Source organism: Cupressus sempervirens, chromosome 1, assembly GCF_028749045.1.
Source record: "Cupressus sempervirens isolate cs-2001-9-10 chromosome 1, ASM2874904v1, whole genome shotgun sequence".
Lineage (NCBI taxonomy): Eukaryota > Viridiplantae > Streptophyta > Pinopsida > Cupressales > Cupressaceae > Cupressus > Cupressus sempervirens.
Genome location: NC_143118.1, coordinates 140,138,275 through 140,165,264, shown reverse-complemented (window position 1 = coordinate 140,165,264; position 26,990 = coordinate 140,138,275). Strand labels below are relative to the sequence as shown.

Here is a 26,990-nt window from a genome sequence, read left to right as displayed (position 1 = left end):
AGCATATTTATCACTTAGTTCATACTTCATCAACCTTTACTTGTCCAATTTTATCCAATTTTGGCAATTGTAGTGGGGTAGAACTTTGGACGTTTGAGGAATTATGTGGTAGAAATTCTCTGATTTTAGGTATCATTGACTACCTCAGCCCACAAACTTACCATTTAACATTGTTTTGAGAGCCCTTTTTCTTCCATTTTGCTTCTAAAGCAATTGATCCATGCCCTAGACTTCATTTGGGTGCTCTTCAAGGTGGTGGAAATTTGCCTTTGAGAGGAAAAATGTGGCGGAAATCCTAGACTTTGAGGATTTTCACCATGACCTAGTTGACAAATTAGACTTAAAAAAACTTGCTTTTTTGCACCCTTGTGATAGTTTTTTCATCTACTTGCAACTCTCACAGCCTTCAATCACAATTTAGGATCAAGTATGAGTTATCATGAACTTGGGGAAACCTTGAGGAGAGAGGATATCCACCGCTTTTGCAGGAGTCATGTTTGTCAAAGAAAAAATATCTTCCTTCGCTTCATCGTTTTAACATTGCATCAATCAGTTTGCTGCCTTAGTAAGGATCCCCCACAACCAAGTTTGCACCACATCCATTTTTCCTAAGGCGGAATCTTGGAAGTTTTGGGAGAGATAATAGCTGGTGGAAACCTTTGGTTAGAGCATTTCCACCACTCTTCAAATTCGCTCACAACCCTCCTCCCATCTCCCAAGCATGTAAACCTTCATTATTTAGACTAGAACTTTTTCAATTCACTAGGACTTAGGCAATAAAAAGTCAAAATGACATCAAAACTCCCTCACAAACTTCTGGACTTCAAGCTCAAGCCTTGATATCTTTCCTTAAGGACAAAAGACCTAGGAAAAGCTGCTATCAAGGCCCCTAAAGAGAACTAGAAACTACAGCTAGAGAGAAAAGAGGGGTCCCTATTTGCAATGCATGCCTTGGTCCCACCTAAGGAAGCAATTGCCTCCTATACTGGAGCAACACTACAGTAGCTAACATATAATTTTCCAATAACAACTCCCTGCTTTGGTGACTTTGAAAAGTTAGTGGCAACTACATCATCAACTGCCTCTGAACTAACCGTAGCAACTACCTTGGGAGCCTCAACCTGCTGAAGCTCAATGCTGCTATCCATCAAGGGTATTGAGACATTTACTGATCTCTGTGAAATGTGTCCATCATCAAGGCTAGTAGGTGCCGTACTAAATATAGATATATCAGCATCATGGACACCTGTCGGGGAAAATTCAAGCTTACTTCCTTGCAACCTTGATGTCAGCCTTCTAAAGGTAGAAACTATATACCTCCCTGCCCTCTCAACTATCGCGGGATCTAACAAGCTCTCTGCCAACCTCTGTTGATGAAGCTTCAACTTCTCTTTGCTCTCTTGCAAAGCATTCATTTTTGCGCTAACTTCCTCATTACTCCTCCGACTTCTAGAACTGCCAGTCCTATGTCTGTCCATAGATGTAGAAACAACAGGAGTGCTGATCACTCTAATCACAATAGCAGATTTGAAAAGAAAAGAAAAATTCCTACCCCACTGGATGGCAGGAAACCGCTCTGATACCACTATAAAAGCCCTGATCAGGCTATATCCTTAACAAACATCAATTTGCTTTTACTAATCAATAGTTTGATAATTTTTCAAACATTTGGTAGACAAATTACTATCACTCAATATATAATGCTTTAAATTCACAGCCATCTGCTCACAGTTTTAATTGATTAAGTCTTTATCAACTTGGACAAATGAACACCACTAAACAATTTAGAAGTAATTCTATAATTGATGGCAATGATACTAATATCCAATTTAAAAATTGACTTCTGGAAATTTACAAGCATGCAATAATGAACTTGGTAATTGACTTCTAACAGATGAAATATGGATCGCAGCTCTCAAGAAATAATCCAATTTACTTCCAGGTTCAGAAATACATGCTCCTTGCTTATAACTGCAGGTGTTCTAAAACCTGATCGCTGCTCTTCAATAATTGACTACAGCCTTCTACAAAGTCTGAAATTGTTGCCAAATATAGGGACGACAGTCTCAATACATTCCTCTTATAACCACGCCAAACAATGGACAATAATGGTGTTTCAAATCACAAATTCTCCAGCCACAATGCAATTCCCAAGTACAGTACATAACAGTCGGAAAATATTATAATTTAATTAAGACAATTCTTAGAATTAATTCATAATACCTCGACTGTGAATTACCAGGCACTTCTTAATTCCAAACCCTTATACTTTAGCAAGGGCAAAGAAATCAAAAAACTCAAAAACTCTTCGCAGGAAACAAAAGAAAATAATCAATCAGATGCTTCACTCATCAAATAAGCTCATATTTATAATCTCCAAATGTTACAAAGTTTCCCAAATGAACTTCACTTAGGAAGCTTCCTGTTGATGTGTGTTTTATGACTCACCAAACAGTAGAACAAAATACCGAAATATCTTATCCTCTCTTGAATAAAGTCTTGTGTATGCTAAGATTGCTAGAAGATCATACAATGACTTCAAAGTTCCTTTAATGCCAGGTCTTGACTGTGGATAAGATCGGTGGTTGATGTGATTTGCTGATGATCACAAGGGGCCTTACGTGTTTATTTAGATTCATTTCAAGCCATACTGGATGTGGGAGCTATCTTAAGGTTTTGCAATGAAGCGCTTTTTGGAATTTTCACAAAATATGTAGAAATTAAATAAGATGGGGTTCAGGAATTCTATTCTAATCCTAAGGGTAATGATAACAAAAAATAGTATTCTAGTGGACAAATTCCTCAATTTACCAAATTCCGCTTCGCCAAGTTATACTACAACAAAGCGTGAACTGGTGCAATCTTCAAGGGTTATGCCAAAGAGTTTCATATCACCGTATACACCATCATAAAGAACAATCTATATGAATGATAGAAGTTGAGCATATGCATGGAAGGGGTTCAGGCTAACTTTACACAACGAGTTAGAATCACTAAAACGTCAAAAGTATGAACCAAAGGAACTCATCAATACACCATCATATTCTTCATTGTAATCACCACACATTGACTATGCTAAACTTAATCTAATTGAAGAAATTTAGGAGAACAAGCAAGCACTAAGACACATCAAGTATTCACCAAACTCCAATGAAAACTTTATTATCTCAGCAGCTCATAGCAACAATCTCATAAAAATCTCCCTTTACAAATGAGAAATGAGGCCTTTATATAGGTCCTCGATTACAACGGGTGGCCCGGATAATCACAATAACCGATGGCCAAGATCGTGCCATATCAGCCCTAATTAGGGTTAGGGCAAAGGAAAGGAATCTACATTAATGCCACAAGGAATGCACTACTATAGTGGGTAATAAATGCCCACTATACATGCTCGTTTAGGAAGGAGTGGGGTGTAATAAATGATCCCTAAGCACACCCACTATGCATTAAATGCATCTATTCTTGATTTTTTCGCCTGAAGGATCGAAATCGATCTAACACTGTTTCCAACTCCTCTGTACTGATGCTTGGTGCAGATTCTTGCTTGAATTCTAGAACTGCAATTGCTCTTTCTGCTTTTCCCAAACTTTCATCCCAATCTGGTAGTAAGTCCTTATAGTGTGCATTGTATTTGAGAAGATGGAGAAGTTCTCAAAATCATCTCTTCCATATACATTTAGTTGAAAGAATTCCTCTAACTTGACTTTCAGATTATCAATTGTCATTTCTTCTTCCACCAATCTCTGTGATAACAAGGATGCAACTGCATTTGATATTCCTTGCTTGATGTTATCAACAAGCTTCTTCCATCGACTGGATTCCCTGGTAAAGCTCTCAAACATTTCCTTAGCCATGATCACTGCACTGTACCATTGAATAAAATCATAGACATCCCCCTCGCTGATAACTCGACCATCAATCAATTCTTGCTTTGGGGTCTCCATCAGATTCTGAATGTCGGCAATCACCTTTTCTTGGTAAATATGCTCATCCACCCATGATTCCTCCATGCACTGGATCCTAGAGATTGCAGCCAATGCCCTATTGTGCACTTATACTAATTCTTTTGCATGTTTGAAGGCTACCTCCTGAATTCCTTCGATCCAAATCTTTGCACCTTGAGCAATCCGCTTGATTCTGTCAATATCACCTACCACTTCATTGGAAACACCTGTTGGAGGGACAAATGATGGACTTTCCTCTCTTACTGGATGAGGTAAGTTATTGATGTACTGACATAAGGTCCGAATTTCTCTTTTTTGCTTTTCATACTCTTCTTCTACTTTCTTCAGCCTATCCTTCAAAGCCTATGTGGAGTCATCAAATTCTTCCAATATTTGCTCTCGGGAGGCCCGACCAAAATCTACTTCCGTAACATGATATTCATCCGGAGCAATTTGATTTTTTCCTTTGTCAACTGTGGGAGTCGCAATCTGCAAGATTCTGGATTATGATTCTCCTTTGATGAATTTAGTATATCTTCTTGCTTTCTCTTGTTCTTCTGATCGGTTTGATCGGTCCAAAATTTCCTGTCATTCAATTGCTGGATCAACCTCCCTTTGTTGACGCAATTGAATTCGTTGCCTCAACCATTCCGGAATGGGTATACTTTGGTCCCTCGGAATCACCAATTGTTCTTTCTTTTGGACTGCTCGAATGTCAATCTCCTCTTCACCTCCTGGACTATCCATTGTAACTTCAGGAACTATGGCCTCAGCACTTGGAAGATGTATTGCTACTCTTGGAGTTTCTCCTCTAGCGGACCATCTCCATCATTAATCATTTCTCGCTCTAAGATCGTAGCGAGACTTTCTTCTGTAGCAATATCTTGATCTCTCCCTCTTTCTTGCATGGACTTGTCATAGGCATTTATACTTAGCCTATCATGAATTGGCCTATCCAAATTCTCTTCTTGCTCAAATCTCTTTATACTTGTCCCTACATCCTGCCTTTCAAATGTTTCTATCTCTTGGACACTTGGAGTTCGACTCGGAGAAGAGGGAGCATCTCCATGTTTCTATTTCTTATTTTGAGGTTCCTAGATGACTTCCTCAATCCTAGGACGCTTTTCTTGAGGTACCTCTTTCCCTTTCTTGGTTCCTACATCTTCGGATGGAGTTCCTCTTTCCTCAATAGTCCCTTCAGATATTTGTCCTGATCTTTCATCCCTAAGTGGTCTGTGGCCAAGCAACCTATATGTGAATCCATTAGCTGGTGCAGCTAATTTTTCAAGCTTACGCTCGATCCACCACTTTGTAAAATCTAAGACTAGTTTTGAAAGAGCTTCGAGATCTGTAATTTCTTTCTTCTTCCAATCATATGGTTGAGTTGTCATTTCTGGATTGAATCCCATTCGCATCACATTTGGGTCCTCCTCCATTTGATTAGGGACCTTGAATATGTTGCATGTTCTAACAATGTTCAATGGTAGTCTTGAATGCAACCTTTTTCTAATCTCATTCTCGTCTGCTGCATTTGCCCAAAAGTCTTCAAGGTGAACCTTGTGTTGGTACTTTGATTCTCCTACTGATGAGATCTTGTTGTAAGGATCAAAATCATTCCTTTTTGGATAAAGTGGAAGGCGGAAGAAGTGGAGCTCATCTGATGATCTCTCTGCAGCTTTTAGACATGGGCATATCTTAGTTTTCCCTTCTCCTATGGAAATTGGAAACTGCAATCCCAACTTCTTCCCTTTCTGAATCTTGTCATAGGCCGTAAGTTGTCGAGTAAGCTCTAACAAGACCATCTTATCCGTTGGATACCTGGGAAGTTTGTATGGCTCCGTGGAGAATCCTTGAACTCGGATGTATGAAAAGGTAGGAAACTGAATGAACCAAGCACCATATTCCTCGACCAACTTCATTGCACCCATTGACATTCTTGTATGTGGCCTCTTTTGCAGTGTTCTTACTATGCGCAATGCAAATATATCATTAACCCTCATGTAATCATCCTTTGAATACAAATGCAACTGTGGGTAACATTCATGGACTTTGAGGTGTTGGTTTCTGCTTCCAATTTGTCCTTTGCATCGTAGTCCATCATAATTTGTCCTTTGTGCTAGCATGTAGATGACATAGGAGCTCATGTAAAATTTCCTTGTATGCTCTAGATTCATCAACTGTTCATTTAGATTATCACTTATGATCCTAGCCCAATCTATTTTGTCACCTTCCTCCATTACCTGCTCAACAAAATACCACATCCAAGATTCAAACCTATAAGAATAAGGCATGCCAAATATGCGACTCAACATCATGACCATGTCACTATATTCCCTCTGCAAGTCAAGCCATACTATTTCCTTAGGAATCTTGGAATGATGTGATCTATTCTTTTTCAACCATCTTTTGTTGATTATTTCTTCACAGAAATTGATTCCAGACGTGTAGATTCTCAATGCTTGCTCCTGTGTCTTTGTGACTATCCTTGGGTGAGAAGGAATTCCAAATGCTTCAGAAATGGATGCTGGAGAAAAATCTGCCAGAACATTTCGTTCAGAATCCCTGATGGTTCTATCTCTAGGACTGCAGTGTTTGGTACATTCCACAATTAACTCTGGATGTTGAAAAGAAGGAGGGAAACTAGCTGCAGCAAAAATTCCACTTCTCACAATTTTGGTGGCTAGGTGTGTCGGGTGATAGTCATTATATCCGAGCATTCTCTGGTTAAAATCTTTCAAATCAAGGCCGCCAAGACTTGTATCTCTGATTTCTGCCCACTTTGATACAATTTTGGATTCAGAATAGAATCCTCTCCTTTCATTCTTTATTAGTTGTCCTCGCGTTTCTCCTGTTCACCTGGGCTCTGCCATTCTCCTTTCCTACAAAATAGAAAATATACACACATAAGACTATGCAAGGAAAGTATTAACAACAATAGATACAACTTGTCCATAAGACAAAGATTTTGAATTTTTGCCAAAATTTCCATACTCCTTCAAGATTTACTTTTCAATACTTCCGTGAGAAATATGCAATTTTCACAACTCACTGCAAAAAGAATTTCTTTCTGATAGGATTCAAAATCCTCTCTTGTGAATTCCTAGAAAATTCCTCAACAATTTCAAAAAATTTCCCAAAAATCCGCTTCCTTGAACTCCTTGAATCAAACTCCTATTCTCGACTTGCTCTTCAAATTTCTGTGTGAGCCTGAATGAATGAGAGGGTTTATTATATAAATCATCCTTCAAAAAAGATGCCTTTAAAGCTGTAGACTAAAATTAGGTAGTTGCTTTACTTAGCCATCAAGGTTTCCATCTTTTGTGCCACTTGTCACTTTTTTGCTGTTTGATTCAAAAAGTTGCTATTTTGATGCTCTTAGCTTCATGAAGAAGCTAAGTATTTCTTAGCCCATTTTGATTTTTTTAATTTTAAATTAATTAAATATCAATTAAGAATCAATATTTAATTAATTTCCATATTTAAATGAAAAAAATCAAATTTATTTGCAACTTTTTCTCCACTTACTTTTTTGGATTATTATTCAAAAAATCAAATTAAATATTAGTAAAACTAATATTTAATTTTTTAATGTAAATCCAAAAAAACTTTTAGAAAGAAAATTGTTTTATCGCCTTTTCTCTGAACCCAACTTTTTTTTTACTTCCCAAGGAATTTCATTCTTTTGTCTTTGCTTCTATTAAATTGTCTAATCATATTCCTGTGATTTGCCTCATTGACTCCTCGGAAGACATGGCATTTTGTAGCTCATTTATTTTGGTAAATACAACATCCTTTGCTCTTAAACGGCCCAATTCAAGGAGCACCTCCGCCACTGTTATTTGATTGTTACTATTCCACTTCACCCAAGGTTGTTCTTCTAGAGTTTCAAACTCCGCCATCCCCAGAATGGGAGAAATTTCATTCCAATCCCATCCCAAGAATAAAAGAATAAATTTCTATGAATGCATCTCGGGTTGTAGCTGGAAGATTTAGAAATGATACTTCCAAGGCGAACCTAAAAGCTGTTTCCATTAGATCCTCCTCAACTATTAATTCTGTTGCTTGCCGAAATTTTCTTGTGTCCTCTCCTTTGCAACTTTCGTCGTACGTTTTAAACATCTTTCTTAGAATGGGATATTCGTTGAACTTGGGGTTTAATTCCTGGGAGTTTCCTTGACTAGATTCATGGTCTTCATGTAGCTCACGTTCATCCATTTGAAATTCAGAACATTCAAATCCTTTGCGTTCCAACAGTGCCTTTACATTCTTTTCCATGATTTGCGGGGTTGGGATTTTTCTAAACTGGCGGATTTTGTCCTTTTCCAACATTCCATGACTCCTTCTGACTTGCGCTTAATGCTTCATGGAAAGTGGGATTTTGGTGGAATGAAGGATTTAATCCTTAGCGCAATATTTCCTTCCCATCTTGAGATTGCGCTCCACATTTTTCGGGGTCGGGCTTTTTGTGGAATGAAGGACAAAATCCTTCATCAAAACATTTCGTTACTAGCCTAAATCCGTGCTCCGAAATTCTAGGGAGCAAGCTTTTTATCAGATGGAAGATTCTATCCTTCGCACAATATTTCCTTCACTGTCTTAAAATTGAGCTTAACTCTTTTATGGAAAGCGGGATTTCTTTGGAGTGAAGGATTTCATCTTTTTCAAAATATTCCATGACTCCCTTAAAACTGCGCTTAACGCTTTGCGGGTCGGGCTTTTTCCAGAATGGAGGATTTTTATCCATTCTGACCATTCCTCGGGTCCTGTTGACTTGCGCTCCGTGATTTTTGGGAATCTACGACTGGCATATGATTTGAAAAGAAAAGGGGGTCCCAAACTTGGGCGATGGTGACTGGCGGTCACAACACTTCCCACATATAAAATTAAAATATAATAAAGCACCATTATAAACTAATTTATTAATTGCTTTTGGCTTTGAAAATGACCTTTTCCACCATAACTTAAAGTTTTGACATGTAAGGTCATTGTTTCTCGTTCCCATGATTTAAAACTTTTTGCTCCAATTCCAATGAGCTATGATACTGAGGTGACCAACCAACAACACTTTCAAAAATAGCAACCTCAGCGTCTTTATATGAATAATAATAATAATTCACCTGTTTTGTGAAAAAAACTGAAGAGGCATCAAAATCAAAATCTGACAACACCAAAGTGATCTTGATGATGAAAGATGATGAATGAACCTGACAGGGTGACTTACTATAATTAGACACTCACTCCAAGATTCTTGGAGCTCAAACTGGAAACCTGAAATAAAAACTGAAAGCATCCTCCAACTCTAACTCAACTGAGCTCATCGGAACCAACAGATTGACTTACTATAAATAGTCTCTCAAACAAAGCCAAAACACACCACAGGCTGCTGGAAAGCCTATAACCACACAACTGAGACCCTCAAATCCCACTGTTAGCTCTCGAAGGTCGCGATGGTGAACTGACCTAGCCAACTGCAGGAACCTACTAAAAAATGGGGACATTATAGCCTTTCTCTTCAAGGGTATTTGACATTCCTCACAATTCATTTTTTAAAACCTCAACTCAAATCATGGATCAAATTTCATCAAGGATTCCTTCTTCAAATCTGCAATGGCTCTCTGGTAGTTCCATATGATGTTTTTATTTGCCTACTACAATTTCTCTTCCTTGGATGGACTCTATAGATCCCTCGATCATCTTGTCAACCTCTTCTCCTTGTGACATAATGTAAAAGTTGATCCTCCACTTGGTAGAAACATTGAGTGGACTCCAAACTAGACTCTAAATTCCTTAGACTTGATGCCAATCCTACTTTGGTACTTGACTATGTGTTGGATGCTTTGCCCATGGCTTCATTCTTCTTCATGGCATCGGAAAATGAAATGTGTCTCCATCTCGGCCTCCCTTAAGTCGGAAAGTTGGCTAAATTGTCTTCTCTAGCTAAGTGATGATTAGATTGAATGTGAAGTCAATGAGATCTCACTCGGAAGGAGCCAAGTGAGATATGTAGCGCATGTGACCGGCAATGGGATAAGTACAAGGCATCTCGGCCTCCGCTAAGTCGCAAAGCTGGCTAACTTGTCTTCCCTAGCTAAATGATGGTCAAATTGAATGTGAAGTCAATGAGATCTCATTCTGAAGGAGCCAAGTGAGATATGTAGTGCATGTGACCAGCAGTGGGATAGGTACAAGGGACAGACAATGATCCCATCCTTTAAGTCATGAAAGTGATCAGCATAGAAAGCCATCCTCGAGTTAAGCCACCCTGAGAACTTACCCAAGTAGTGAGGATATATAGCCTATAGATGTCCATCTTGATATCTGTATCTAGCTTGTGCTAGGACGACATGAGATGAGAGGGTGCATCCAAAGAGTATTGTAAAGGAGGGAGGTGATTGATGATCCCAGTCAAGCCTAGAAGAATCAAAGCTTGATATGACAAATTAGAGTCTCCTAAGGTAGGAATATCTGTGTCATCCCTTAGAAGAGTCGACCAAACACTGTAGGCGATGTAAGATCCAAACCAGATCAAAGATGGTACCAAGTTTGAAAGGGTGGGCCTCAAACTCAATGAGTACAATACTATGCAATGTATACTTCCTACATTTGATGATGCACCTGTTAGTAAATAGTTTTTTCCAAGATCTTGACAATTTTTGAAATAGGGGAGAAAATTGCAAACAAATTGAATTTCTATTTCTGATAAGGAATTCTCTGCTTAAGTTTTGCTTTATTCAACACAAGGTGCAGCTAACCTTTATGAAAAGATAATCATGAATCCTCTATTGAGGGGTAATCTTTCCAACAAGTATTTTACTAAAAATATTGAAAAGCTTTGAATTATTTCATGAGTACAAGGTAAATGCGAATACTGAAAAACCATTTGATTTTAACAATCGGTATCAACCACATGATTGAATGTTAAAACAAAGGATAACTAATGAAATAATACAGATTGCACCTCTCACAACCTTCAAAATTTAAAACAGATAATTCCAAAATATACAGCAAATGCAACTTCACTCCCACATAATCACACACTCTCAAGAATGTAAATCATCATAAAGCAGACAATAGTATCTACTTCAGGAAGCTTTAGCATGTAAAACTATAGAATTTTACTTTAATTGCTGCTAATCTAGAAAATATTCTATTCAAAATTCAAAGTGCAGAGTATCAAAAGTATTTTTGTTTTAGTCCACGGAGAGATTCACCCTATCAGATAATATCTATTACATATATATAGGGCATGGGGTTGGATAGCTATCCAAAATTACCCCGCCAGGAGTAAATTGTCTCTTAGTTAACACAACTGGTTAACTGAAATGCATAAAAAAAGAAACAATAGGAGAAAATGAAAATGCAACTGTCAAATGAACGCGTGCCATGTCAAGAGGAACTGCCCGCACTAGTCACGGTTCTAGCGGCCTTCCATGTTTCGTATGCAGTGGTAAATGTGGAGATAACTGACTAATGAGGTAAGCTGATATATGCAATTCTCTGCTTCCAGACTTCCTTTTCCCTTTTCAGTTATGATACCTTTTCTCCATGCATCTCCAAATGTTTCAAATTTATTATCAAGATAGCTTCAGTAAGGGCTACATTTGAGAAATCCTGTCTCCATGGCATTTTCTTCTCGTGAATCTCTTGGAACTTCTTTTGGACCTCGCTTATTAATTCCTCCACCTGGGCTACGGAGTCAGTTTCTTTACTTGCACAATGTTTGCTGAACCATCTCAAATCACCTTGGATTATTTCATCCACCAGTTTAAGACTATCCAAGATTTCTTTGATTTCACTTACTACCTGGACCAGTGCCTCGTTTCTCCACCCGATACAATCTTTAATCACATACAAAGTTTTATCATCCAAGCCAGCTACAGGGCAGTCGGCTTGGAACTTTTGCAATCCAAATCCTTGAATTTCCTCTATCCAGAGCACCACTTTTACCCAATTGTTTCTTTCTTTTTCAAATCTCTCATAATTGGACTCCACCTTTTTGATGATGGCAGCGGCTTCTTTTGAAGCCTTGTCCAAAAGTCTTATTTGCTTTTCGGTCTCACTCAGGACAAATTGCAACCATTCCTCAGATGTTCTTGCAACTGCCTTACATTTCTGCAAATTGTCAAGAAACTGTTGGTGGGCTGAAGAAGATACATTGACAATTGCCGACATCTCATTCAAAGGTTTGGGTTTCGAGTGCAGGATAGCGTTGATGTACTGCGCCATTCTCCTCATCACTTCTTTCATATGCTGTTTATCCTAAGCATCTTTCCAAACTCTGTCTGCAATCTTTTTGTTTGAAGCCTCGAAAATCTTCATATCAACTACGCAGCTCCTTTTTCCAAGATCAATTCTTGAGATCTGATAGTCTTGAGGGGTGAGGTCTTCATGTGCATTGCCTTCTGGTGGTTCAGTTGACCAATGTCTGAAACTCTTATCAAACTTTATCCTGGATTCAGTTTTTGCCCTTTTGGTTTTCAAAGGCTTTCCCAAGCACTTGCTAACCAGGTCATCAATAGGCATGGACAATGGTACCAAGCTCCTTTTCTTCTCTATAGAAGTTTCCAGCCACTTGGGGCATAGTAGGTTCTTTTCTTGTCATGGGGGAAACCTTAGTTAAAGCGAGGGTACTAGATTGAGTACCAGTGCTTTGAGGAGACTTCTGAGGATATGGAGTATTGTCAGCCATGGGAGAAATAGGAGATTGCTCTGGCCTTGTCTTTGTTTCGGTATGATCTAGATCAACTATAATTGTGCCTTTTTCTATACTTGGTATTGCCTTCTTAGTGCTGGAGCGAGTCACCCTTCTAACCTTTGGCACCTCCTTATGAACTTGAAGTTGAAGTAGCTGCGGAGTTATTTCAGCTTCAACTTTAGGAGAACCTGCAACAAGGTCAGCAATATTAAGTTTAGTGATGGCCTTTGGCTTGGAGTGTACCTTTTTGTACTTGGCTCTTGAATACTTCTCTGGGGCTCTAGGGGTGGGAGATTCCACATTCTTTGACTTCAACCATTTCTTAGTTCTTCTCAACACATCTGAAGTACGGGCAAGTAGATCATCCGCTTCCCTCCTGGTCCAATCAATTTCAAGGATGAGCATGCATTCAATTTGATTTACATAAAATGGGTCAATAACATCTTCAACTTCATCTTCTGTTATCCCCTGGGTGCCAAGGTTAACCTTGAACATATTAATTTGGCTAATTGTCTACCTAGACCATAATCTTTTTCTGACTTCGAATTCATCAGGACAATTAGCCCAATAATCTTCCAAATGTGGAACATGAACTAATGTAGATGCATGTTTGAAATTCTCCTTAGCAAAACTTGTATAATCAAAATCTTCTCTAGGAGAATAGGATTTAAGGCATAAGCAAGACGATGCATTTTTTGCTAACACAACTTGCTTGAATTTTGAACATTTGTAGTGACCAATTTCAATGGGAAATAGAAAAGAAGATGACTTTTTAGTGCCTTCAGGAAACTCAAACACTTCAACAAACTGCCTACATATCTCAAATAAGACAATATTGTCTAAACAATAGCGTGGTAACCTAAGAGGTTCTCCAGAAAAACCCCTGGCTTTGAGATATGTAAATTTGGGAAATTTAATGTAGAAACAGCCATAAATCTTGATAGCTTGCACTGACTCTTTTGATAACCTGTGATTCTCATGTCTTTGGAGCTCAAATACTAGCCTCCCAAGGAAAACATCATTGACTCTTCTGAATTCCTTGCAAAATTCAGTTTGGAGGTCTTTGTAGTATTGATATATGGTCATTTCATCGGTCCAGGGCATGTGTGGAAGTCCCTCCTATTCTTTAGATGTCGCTAAAATGTAGATTAAGGAGGATAGAAAGAATGAGCTGAAACTACTCACGGCTATGAGACCTTTATGTAAATTTTCAGCTATTAAATCAGCCCAATCAATGAATTTCTCACCCTCAACAATCTTTTGAATAAAGAGGTACATCCAACTCTCCCAGTGGAAGGCGTGGTCATTACCCTTGATTCTATTTAGAAGTAACACAATATCTTCAATCTCCCTAATGAAATGCTCAATAGCCAAAGGTTTGGGCCATCTAGAACCTCCTTCAGATGGTTTCAAAAGCTAGGTCTATGCCACAATAGAGTCATAATCCTTCTTCCTACCACCATATAGGTGTTTTGCTTCCTCAAATGTCCAGGGTTCGTAAGGTTCTTTGTGAGGAATTCTTAGAGCCGAGTTGACACTAACCCTATTTACCCTAACCAGTACCTCCCCGGAAGTCTTCTTTATGCACCTGGTGCTAGGGTCATAGTGATTTGCACATTCAACAATTAATTCTAGACATTCTATGGCTGATGGGAAGGTGGCGGCTTCGAGTAACCCGCTACTAGCTAATTTCACATGAATGGGCCTAGACTGGGCATTTTACGCCTGCTCAACTATATCAACCGAGTTCTTATTTACCAGGAAAGTATCCCAAATTTCGGGGAGGGAACTCAAAAGGTATGGCTTTTCTAGCTTAGGCAGCTTATGGCGGAAAATCGTCATGGTTTAACTTGAAAGATGAAAGATTTACAGAGATAAATGGAAGTAGCTAAATGAAAACTAGGCACAAAAATGACAGAATAGAGGATACTGCACTTACAGTTCTTGATAGAGCCTGACCTTCCACTTCTCTTGCTTACCAATTGACACTAAGAGCTCAAAATGATTAAATGAGCAATTATGCAAGCTAGATGGGTGATTGTAGAATGATTTCTTGAAAATCTCCGGACAGATATTAGCAGGCGGAATTATTTATAACAAGAGTGTCACTTGTATTTGACAAGACTTGCGAGGTTGTTTGCAGTTAATGCCCATCAAATTTGCACGTAGCTCTACATCTCATGATATCACAAAATCTAAACGCCACCTTTTCCCATAAAAGTAGCCGTACTTTGGCATGATTTTTCACAACTATCATATTTATTGCCTTTTATGTCATCAAGATAGCCATTGGGTGGGACCCATCTATTGCCTCGCAAATAAGTTCATGATTTATTAATATATAGCTTGCGAGAAAACAAGCAAACATCAGAAAACCACAAAGTTGAGGTTGAAGTTGAAGTTTTGAATCAACTCCTACTTCAACTTCAACTTCAATAATAGAACTTGGGCCGATGGGAAAAGACCTTGCCGGGGTGACGAATAGTGGGTGAAGCTGAACTTGAACTTGAAGTAGGTAAAAACTTCAAGTTACAAAAAGGACCCTTGGTTAACAATATTACACATTGCGAAAAATTGTAGGGTAACAACGCCGAAGGAGGGTCTAGACCTGCTCTACATCAACCCAGTCATAATCAAACAAAGACTCACCCCACACCATAGAGCCGTAAAGCATCATTGGTCTAATCAAAGTGTCCATAAGAGTCATCTTGGACATGGTGTCCTAGAAGTAATACCAAAAGCACTATCTCTCTCCAAGGGCCAGTGAGCCATACCCTTTGTTAATTCTAGGCTAGAGTGTTGGTCTTATGTTTAAACAAGGCCCATAGAACTTGAACCAAGGTGTATGTACAAAGAGGAGACCTCAACCTTGCCCTGAAAGAAAAGGTTGAGGTGAGAAGTCTTGATGCCATTTAAGACCATCACCTTAGTCTTACCTAGCTTAAGTGTCAGTTGCCATGTGTCACAAAAAGATGCAAGTCCATCAAGGAGCCTTTGTAATCCCCTCGGAGATGAGGCTAGGAGGACCATGTCATCTTTGAAGAGCAGGATAAGAATCAAGACCCAATATAAGGAACAATCATCACCCGGAACAGAGTGTACTTGAAGATATACCTCTAACTCATCAATGTGAATCCTGAATAATGTAGGAGACAAAGGGAAACCCTCCTTCACCGCAATAGTGCTCTAGGTAAAGTTTGAAACCCTAAAGGGTCTTTTTACAACCAACCATTGTCTCATAGAGTCTCATGATGGAAATCAAGAGAGTCTCAGAGATACCAATGTCATAGAGCCTTTGGAAGACAACCATCCTAAGAACAAAATCTAAAACCTGCCAGAAATTCACAAAGGAATGGTAAACCTTCAAGGAGCAATGACGAGCCTCCTCGATAATAACCCTGGGGGTCAAAATGGGGTCCATGCTCTAAAATTCTAGTCGGAAATGCCCTGCCCTCTAACTTGAACATGTTGTTGATCCAGCTTCTAGGAAAGGATAGCATGCAAAACTATAGTGTACAATTTAGAGAAAGTGTGCCCATCCATGATTGCCTTGTAATTGTTGGGATTAGAAGCAAGCCCAACCTTATGTATCAAATTGATGATATGTCATGACCAAGAGGGGGGGGAACCCTGTGCAAAACACTCTGTTGAAAAGATTGGTAAGGAGCCCAAAACCATGATGTAGTGCTTGAAGAGTTCCACTTGAATCTCTTTCCCATTCTCAACCCTTCTATAGCTTATGGACCTAACTGCCTCACTAATGTTGGTGCAAGTAAAAGAATGGCTGGGGGGCGGTGATATTTACAGAAGGATGACAGGGGATAGAGAGTGGAGGTGTGGGAGACTAGTGAGGTCATGATCCAAAGAAGGGAAGAAGGGGGACCAACGAGGACACATGGTACGCTAGAATGCCATGGATAAAGGAGTGAGCTTTGAAGAGATTGACAATGATGCGAGATGAAGGTGCATTCCTTAGAGCAGGGGAGTTGGTAGTAAGAGTGTTTCAGCCATGCAAAAGATCTCGAGTGGAGGGTGGAGGATAGAGGAGGCATGAAGGATGGAGAAGATATGTATATCTCAATAAAGACAAAGTTTAAGGCCAAGTTGACACCTTTAGGGCGCATTGTGTTTTTTCTTTTTGTTGACATGCTACACATGGATTGCTTAAGGGGTAGCTTTGATGTCCATAATTGATTTGCAAATGCTTGGACAACAAAGTGAGTGGTTACCAAGCCATGTTGAGAGGGATTCATTTGTTAGTATGTTGGCCTATTGGGTAGGGAGGTGTGATTTGAAAAATTGGATCTGAATCTAATTGTACTAGGCTTAGTTTTGTTGGAAAATTGATGAGGAGTTAGGAGAGAGTTCTAATTCAATATACTTGTAATAATGACTAAGTATGACTAGGGAATGGGACTTCTTCAAAAGGTCTTTGAGCAAAGCTTCAATCTCAAAATAACTCAAAAGATTTACTTTGGCTAGTTCACGACTTGCTGCAGGGAGGTGAATGCACCATTCATTGTGGTGAATTCATTGATAATTATTGAACTTGTATCGAGGAAATCTTTAAACTCGTTATGGTCCAAACAATGAGAGATATACAAAGAATTTAAGTGCTTAGTCTTCCATCTTTGCTAGGTTGGGAGACCATAGGAAGGTCATATGATGCCTTTCCATATATTGAAAGTGTTTGGCTCTTATTGTATGGAGTAGTAGTCCTTCTTTATGATTGTTGCAAGTGTGAATGCAAAGTCTGAACTGAATTGAATGTGTTGAAGGTGAAATAGAAGCCATAGAATTTTTATGTGAGCTTTGTGAGACCATGCAGACATTACAATCCTTTGGGATCAATCTATTGATACTAATGGATGGTATTTTTTGTCTCGAGCTGGAGTTTTTCACTCTATGTTGGGTTTTCTCTAGGACAATCTTTGTGTGTTCATGTTTCCATATATTAAATTCACACGTTTAAGATTCTTTTTATTTACTTTATTTGCATTTCTTTGTTAGTAAGATATGCATATTAAGTTGTTATTAATTCATTCTAAGGGTTTGGTTGGAGTTCCTTTTCACTAAGCATTTATTTGCTAATAGCAAAGAGAGATGTGATGTTGTGTGTAGATCATTTTTAATGTCTACAATCGCAAGATCATTGGAGTTGTTGGATGTTTTGTTAAAAGCAATTGGTATTCCTCAAAATAGCATAGACATAGATACATTATCAAATATGGATAAGGCCTTTTTTTAAGAACCTTAGTATGGAAACAATTTGGTACAGCATAAACATTTCCCCCAAAAAAAGGAAAATAAAATAAAAAATTCATGAATGAGGTTTAGGAAGGTTCATATGTAACTTTTTGAAAATCAAATCACATTGTATCCCACATAACTGTAAAGTTAGTATTTTTTGGGCACACATTGATACAATATCTGATGCATATTCGAGTTGTATCCATATTTAGCACAACTGTGTGCACACCCATTAAGATGCTTGGGTGTATCTGACTACTTTGGTATTTCCATGTCTAATAATGTACACACTATCAAAAGTCATTTCTAATGTTTCAAATGAGAGCATGTTTTCAATTGCCCACCTATATGATAGCATTTAGCTGTGTCTCACTACATGGCTTTTCTTTGAGCTTAGAAATGTAAGGGGGACTTGCTATTACAAGGCTTCTATTTTGGTAATATTTTTGTATTATCACAATAATTTATTATGTAGGTTATCAGCCAAAGAATCTATATCGTATTCCTTGTCTGTATAAATTGTTTTATTGTCAAAGTTATCTCATCATTTAAGTGGGTGTTTCCATCTAGAGTTTTTCTTTTGTCTAATTTCATTTATTTGTTTATGCACTAATTTACTTTATTTCACTTTTGGCAATAGTTTAAACAAACTTTCATTTGAAAGTAACACATTCTGTGGCTCTTGATTTTGTCACCATTATAGGTACACTCAGAACGCTACTTGGACAGCCTAAAGAGCAGTTCAAATGTTGCTTATATCATTGAGGTAAATTTGATTTTGCTCAAGAGAAAAAATTGTAAACATCAATAGTTGATAATATTTTTAATTAATAATGCAAAATTTGCATTGCACACTACTTATGCCTATGTGATCTCATAGGCTTTGCCAAATTTCATTATAAATTTAAAATAATGAGATTTGGCAAACATAAGAAAAAAGTGTAAAATTGCCTGAAAATTTCTTACATAATGTTAAAAGGAGCCTTTGGTATTTTTTATTTTATTTTTAAAATATAAAACATTCACATTTGCTAGAGTTTCTATTGAAGTTTGTTATTTTAGTTGACGACATGCTATTGTGCCTTGTTTCTAGATTCATTGCCTTTGCATATGGGTTTTCTGCTGGCATGTCTCGACTTACCTTGTGTCTAAATGGTTGTGCCAAAGAAGAGATAAAATGTTCTGTATATGTTGCTTTCACTTCAGCCTTATGTCAATTCTGTTTTAAAATTTTTGTTGTATTATTTACTGCTAAGATTTTGGACCTCTTTTATGTTGAAGCTCATGGCCATGGATCACAATTGTATTTCTTCATTTCATATAGCTTTAGGTTTGCCCCCATCCTTTATTTCATTACTATTATTTGATCGGTGAGTATTGGATTTTAGCCTAGCTTAGATCAAGTGAGACCACAATTGGGAGACCTCGTTCATGGCATGAATGCACAACAATCTGAACCTGTGAGCAGTATAGCTCAGCATGGGTATGGAGCCTGTGTGAACACCAAATTTGGGAGGATAAGGAGTACAGGCATTGTTAAGGTTTCAGATCGCTGCAAATGTAATAGCACTGCCTGTTTGGTATGTGTTTTCCAACGGTAGCGATCTCTTAATATAATAACAATTTCAGTTATATACACATACACACAGACACTTCAATAGTTTTAGTCTCATAGGTTTATCCAACTGAAGCTACCAGACATCAACACTCCCTCTTAGCTAGGGAGGATAAACTCATGAATAAATATTACCTCAATGTAGTATAAGAATATATTTGTGTTACCATGCTTTTTGATACCCACATTCTAAACTTCTAGGTTAACTTTGCAAAGTAGTTATTGGTTGGTTTTTAAATTGCTGTGATAGTTTATGACCTATGACCTGTGAAGAAGATAGAATTGTGAAGATATATTGAAGTTGAACCATCAAATTCAGAACTTCAAGTTCAAGTTCGAATTTAAGCTTTAGTCTGCAAAATCAAAGTTCAGAGCTCAAACTTTTTAGTATAGATGTGCAGTCTGATTTTCCAAGCATAAATCTGTGTTCTCAGAATCAGACTCCCATGTTAAGGTTCAATGCAGATTCAGGAGCCCAGTGATTCAGAGTTCATCACTACTCAGATCTAGTTCATGACTCGACACCTGAACTACTTGAAGAGCCAAATTATCAAAGGAGCCAGATTGTGTTCAAATTAATGATTGGCAGGGCTAACATTCCAAGTTTAAATTTGATGATATATCTTCTTGGTGGGTTATTATGTGAGGCTATATCACATACTTGAAGCATTAAAAGATTGTGATCTTAATGTAATTTTCATGGGACCCGATATTCTTCACAAATATCCAAAAGGCATTATGAGGTATAAGCCCATGAAGGCTTCATGTCAAATCAAAGGCTCATAACCTTAATTTAAAGGCTCGGTTACCGGAAGGATGACAACGAGGTGTTCTAAGAACGGAATGGAGTTGCTATGTGATTGACACCTCATAAGTTTCAGAGGATACATGAATTAAAACCTAACATTTGGAGAAGGCATTAAACTACCTAAATTTCTGAACAGAAAGACTCAAGTCCCATTATATGGAAATGAGGAGCCCGCAGCCATGCCTTTCTTAGCATTTGAAGATCTATTTGTGCAAGTAAAATTAGAATAGTAGAAGAGGTCAAATATAATATGTGAATCTCTTGATGAGATGCCTGCAAACACATCATAGAGGTGAGATTGAACATGTAGAATGATTACAGGAAGCTCCAATTGGTAATTTATGTGCAAGTAATATACTGTTATAGTATTAATACAGCCTGTAACCGTAATATTTTATCAGCAAAAAATGGGTCTCGGTGTGAGGGCCGTAACTTTTTATTGCACCATCGGATTTTGCTAAGTTTGGGATATGTTGTTATGAGACTAGTTTTCCAGATTCTCAACGGTGCGATTAGCGAAATTCATTGGCATTCAAAAGTTATAGCTGACTGTATATACGTCTATCCAAGCATGATGAAAGTAAATTCGAGAAATTTCCAAATTATGAAGTAATGTTGAAAGAGCTGGTTATGCTGGGAGAGACTGCAGAAAGCCTGTGGATAGCAAGCAAAAAGTCAATTAGAAAAGCTAAGGAGTCGATCACCCAAGGCCATCTTTACGGAGAAAAGAGTTGTACACGGTTGATTTCATAATTTCCTGTTGGTTGGTTGATTTACTATGAGCAGTTAAGGGTGGAGAAACAATTTAAAGAGGCATCTGATATATCTTGGAAAATGACAGCTGTTTGCTTGATCAGATTCATCATCCATCTCTATCCAATCTCTAATTATACAAAAGAAGTGAAGGATTATCTAAAGGTGTACACTCAAGCATGGGAGATTCTTGATTTTGTTGATGGCCTCGAAGCTGACGGAATCATGTGCGAAGCTGCTGATAAGTTCTTCCGTACAATAAAAAAGAAGGTGGAGGAAAAGCATCTTCTGCCCACACCTTGGCATAAAGATGAAGCAATTAATGGGATTACAATGGAGGCCAAAGAGAAAGCGAGCAAGCCCAGAGGTTTCAACATTTGGTCGGCCATGATTCGTTGCTTTGAACTTGAGGCAAAGCTGGAGAAGGGAAAACCTGATCAGGCTAAGACAGAATACAGACTTATTCACGTTTAAATATCTGAAAGCTGGGGTTTAAATGTGTAACTGTTCTGTTAAATAATGAGCATCTTCAGATGGTAAGAGAATTTGATCCTGTTGCTCGAGCATCAAAGGCCGATAATTGTCATTATTAGAACATCATCAGATTATGGGGTGTAAATTTATCGATTATAAGAGGCCATGAAATTGGGAAATTGTTAATTAAAATCTGTCGAGTAATTTGATAGGTGTCTCCTATTTAAAAAATCTCACAGCAAAGTTTCTTTGAGGATTAATAGGAAGTGAATATGTATTACATATTCATATTTCAGAATATGAATATATTATACATTGTACCAGGATACGTCTCCACGTGCCTCTGGCCTCTATTTAGAGCAGGAAGGGTTATATATTATATCACGAATCTAATGACTTATGTCATTTGATTTGTTATCTAATGTTTAATAAAGAACCAAACATTACAACTACGAGATTTATTAAAAAGTGGAATGGAAGATTAAGCAAGAGAGGCTAGTCCCAAGATTCAGTTGAGGGAAATTAAAATGTTTTCACGGGAATGATTTGTAATAACAAGATATATTCAAGAATCAGTTACGAAAAGAAAGGGGAAGACCGACAACAGAAATGATAAAGGGGGACGGCAAGTGAGTGCAAAGGGTTCTTCTTTTCTGGGCTAGAAGTTCTACAGCTGCTATAACAGGTGAGAAGACAGCTTTGGTTGGAGAAAAGGGAGGGTTGTTCTTTTTCTGTTTTGGAGCAAGTTCTACAGCTGCTTCAGGGGAAGAGAGATTGGTTTTGCAGTCTGTTTGTAATGGAAGGATGTGATAATACTATTGTTATTCCATTATGTTTCTGAAACAAAGAGGATATGCATGTGTTTGATTCTATAGTCTGTACACTCATATTTCTGGTTTAAAGGATCTTATGGTCTTTAATTTCCCTGTTTTAGACACAGTGATATCCATTACATCAGATTTGTGATGTATGTAATCTTATGATTGATGCATTCACATTTTTTGCATGCTAATACCTGCAACCCCTCTTAACTCTTTTGTAATGCAATGTGGGAAGTTGGATAAGCAATTATAGGGTTATTTATTTGTCTTCCTTTCTTTATTCATAAATTTGATAATCACATTCACCTAATGTTGATGGGCGGATGTTAGAAACCCTTTTGTGTCTTCAGGTTAAGGGCACAACCAAGTATCATATTCATTGAATATCATTTGTGAGGGAGCTGTACCTCTCAATTCAGAGGAGGATTATTAGTAAAATGATAATCTATCCATCTGTTAGTATATTTTGTCTTTCTTTTCGGGTGTATTGAGTCATGTTCTGTAATTCTTGTTGAAAGGCAAAACTGTTTACTAACAATTTGATCAGAAGATACTCAACATTTTATATCGTTTATGATATCTAGAGTTATGGCCTCTTGAATGTCAAGTCACATGACATTCACTGAGTACTCTTTGAGTAATGGCCTATTGAATGTCAAGTTGCAAGATATTCACCAAGTACTATGAGTAATGGCGTCTTGAACATCAAGTCGCATAATATTCACCAAGTACTCTAAGTAATGGCCTCTTGAACATCAATTTGCATAATATTCAACAAATACGCAAAATGTTCATAAGATATGTGCACACACATTCTCAATAATGCTTACCATATGAACATTCATGGTCTGTTTAAGGAACTTAATCTACCATGCAAGATATCATCTATTACAATTTGTTTCAGACATCATAAAATGACTATCACAATAGAAGGCCATTGTTTGTTTTAAGGAACTTAAGCCACCATGCAAGTTATAATCTATTATGATATGTTTCAGACATCATAAAATGTCTATCATGATATAAGATTAAGTTATTGAAAGATCGTCAGCTTCCAATAAATTTTACAAGTCATAATTGTTTGGAAGTCGTCACTTTCTCGTGATGAACACAGGGGGTGGGCCCATTAAAATCATACGAGGAGGCTAAGTTGGAGAAATCAAATCTAGGAGAAAAGGGCCTGCCTAAGGAGATTTTCATAGGAGATGACTGGGATCCGATAGTGAAAGCAACAACATTTAGAATCTTCCTCGAGTATAAGGACGTGTTTGCATGGATGTACAAGGACTTAATAGGAGTGCCTGGAGCAAGACCATTGAATACTGCTAGTACTTGAAGCAATACCAGTATGTAGGAGGCCTTATCAAATGAATAAGAAGTATGCGGCTAAGGTTTAGTAGGAAATTACTAAGATACTCGATGTAGGCATAATATTCAAGGTAGAGACCAGTGAGTGGGTATCGGTCGTAGTTGTATCCTTGAAAATAGATGGAAATTGAATCTGGATCTGTGTAGACTTGAAATACCTAAATGTAGCAACCATAAAAGACACCTTCCCAATTCCCTTTATGAACAATATTTTAGAAGAAGTGACTGTGGAAGAGATGTATTCCTTCATGGACATTTTTTTTGGGTACAACCAAATAAGCATCGCTGAAGAGGATAAACTGAAAACCACCTTTGTAGTGGAGGATAGGGTATATGCTTACAATAGGATGCCACTTGGGTTGTGTAACGCACCTACCACATTTTAGATAAATGTCAGTAGGAAATTTGAAGGCCTTTTTGGATGATTGGTCAATCTATAGCGGGAATGAGCACCACCTAAAGGTTATCGGAGAATGCATGGAATGATGTTGAAGGGCTAAGTTGACATTCAAACCCAAAGAAATGTAGATTCACGGTCCCCTAACGCAGGCTTCTGAGACACATAGTATGCAAAGAAGGGTTGAAAATGGATCCTGACAAAATTAGTCATTGTTAACATGGAGGATCTTGTGGATGTGAATGGTGTCAAATAATTTTTAGGGCATGTGGGATATTATAGGAAGGGCATAAAAGGATTTGCGAAGTATCCTTTCTCTTGGAAAAAAGTACGAGGAAAGGAGAACAATTCATCTGGGAAAAAGAACAAGAGGATGCTTTTGAAGAATTAAAAGGGAGACTGGTGGGAGCCCCAATTCTAATATATCCAGACTAGAATAAAGAGTGCCACATCCATGTTGATGCTTCAAACTATGCAATAGGCGCCACTTTGGCACAAATTGGCAAGGAGGGATTGGACCATCTTGTGTACTCTGCAAGCAAGTTACTTCCAAAAGCGGAATGACATTACAACACCATCGAAAGAGAAGCACTAGGTATGGTCTATGCAGTTCAAAAATTTAGACATTACGAATTACTCACTCCTTTTACATTCTTTGTGATCATCAAGCTCTCATGTACTTGGTTAACAAGCCTATTATCTAAAGAAGAGTGAGTAGGTGGCTAATCCTCCTTGAAGAATTTACTTTCAAAATCATAGTTCATCCAGGGAAAAGTCATGTGATTGCAGACCAGTTGTCAAGAATGAAGTCAAGAGAACTTGCAAGAAATGGAGTGAACAAGAACTTCCTGGATGCTCACTTGTTTCAAATTGTTGTACTATAGTGGTATGAAGATATCAACCAATACCTATCAACTTCTACCTTTCCCAGAGAAATTCTAGTGGTAGAAAGGAGAAAAATTGCATTGAAAAGCAAGACATTCCAACTTATTAACAGATTATTGTATAAGATGGGGCTTGATGAGGTGCTAAGAAGATGTGTGATGGAGAAAGAGATCGCCACAGTTTTGAGATAGTCCCATGAAGGTTTGGCGAGAGGCCATATGGGACCCAATGCAACAATGTGGGAGGTATTGTTAGCCTAACTCTGGTGGCCTACACTTCATGCAAATGCTTGGCAATGGGTCCTAAGTTGTGATACATGTCAGAGGGTAGAAAAATCCCTCAAAAGAGACTTCATGCCGCTTTCCCCTCATAGCCACAAGAACTATTTGAATGTTTGGGTTTGGATTTGTGGGCCCTCTGCCCACTGGTAACACTCACAGATGTAGATATATAGTGGTTGCAACAAAGTATCTCACAAAATGGGTGGAGGCGAGAGCACTTCAGGATAACACGATGCTAAGTATGACCATATTCGTCTATGAACAAATAGTGACTCAATTTGGCATACCCCTGCAGATAACAAGTGACAAAGAAGTACACTTTGTGAACTAGGTAATTAGGACAATGACAAGTCAATTTAAGGTTTTCCATACTTTCTCTCGTCCATACTACCCTAGGGCTAATGGATAAGAAGAAGCTACAAACAAAGTATTGGTGACCATCTTGTACAAGACATGTGGAGTTGAAAACGAAGATTGGGAGGAGAGGCTTCCAACAATGCTATGGGCGTACCAAACTACCTACAAGGCCACCACAGGGAAAACCCCTTTTCGCTTAATGTATGTGCCTGTTGAATATACAGTACCCAGTCTAAGAGTAGCCATAGAACATAGGATGGGAGATATGCAGAGCTTAAAAGAAAGACTTAATGCCTTAATAAAACTGGACGAAAAGAGGACAATGGCTCAATGGCCTATCAAGGTAGCACAATGGAGGTAGAAGTTTTCGCATGATAAACATTTGAAGAAAATGATTTTTTAACTAGGCCAACTTGTACTTAAGTATAATAGCAAGAATGAGACAAAGCTTGCAAATTCAAAGTACGATGGTTGGGACCGTACAAAATAACAGAACTAGGGGTGATCGGAGCGATAAAGTTGTCAACTTTAGATAATAACCCCTTAAAAGACTCAGTTAATTGGTCCAAATTGAAACTCTATAAAGAGAGAAAAGAGAGTTTCCATATTTACTCTATAGAAATAAAAGAGGAGAGAAGTCAAGTAAATAATGAGAAAAATAGAAAAACGAACCCTAGAAAATTAAGAGGACTACAAAGCTATCATGAAGGAGCTTGTACACGAAGTAGAGATCGTACTGTAAGAGGAGAAAACACAAGTATGGCTAGGAAGTTGGGGAGCACGTAGGAGTGATAACATTGGAGTTGGAGCCATTGTAGGATAAGGAGAAAAAACAAAAGTGCGATACCTTGTACGGGTGGACGAGAGAAGCAAGAAATGGTCCATGTACGAACAAGAGGAGTCAAGGTATGAGCAACAACCACTTGTGTACGAACAAGAGGAGCTCGTGTACGAATAAGAGCCTACTCACGGACAAGAGGGGTACAGATAGGAGTACGGACAATAAACTATAGTACACAATGGTTATAAATATCGAGAAGAGTGACATTGACAAATAAAAAGTGTATGGCGATTGAGACAGATGGGAAGAGATAGCCCAAAACCCGAAACAATAAGAATGACTAGGGTATTTGAAAACAACTACAAAATGGTGAAGACAAGCATTGGTAATCCAATTAGAGGAACAATTCGGAATTCAAGGAAAAGAAAAGTCTTGTAGGTGAAGAAAATGGCCACAAAGAAGGACAAAGGGAAGGGCGTAGAAAATTATAGCTGTCAATGTCACATTTGAAAGTGTAGTAGGGAGTGAATGCCGGACATGGTGGGAGAATGCAGACGA

At 38.1% G+C, this 26,990-nt stretch overlaps 1 protein-coding gene across 5 annotated transcripts in view; it reads left to right on the top strand.

Moving 5' to 3' along the window:
- HDA2 (histone deacetylase 2) overlaps positions 1 to 26,990 on the top strand; it is a 182,503-nt gene that overhangs the window by 55,624 nt on the left and 99,889 nt on the right. For all 5 annotated transcript variants that reach the window (XR_016361841.1, XR_016361840.1, XM_089817999.1 and 2 more), the window contains one exon: positions 18,596 to 18,658. Coding sequence is in view for 3 of the 5 variants with exons in the window: in XM_089817999.1 (XP_089674125.1) it covers positions 18,596 to 18,658 (63 nt within the window). In the remaining 2 variants the exon portion in view is untranslated. The remainder of the gene's footprint in view (positions 1 to 18,595; positions 18,659 to 26,990) is intronic.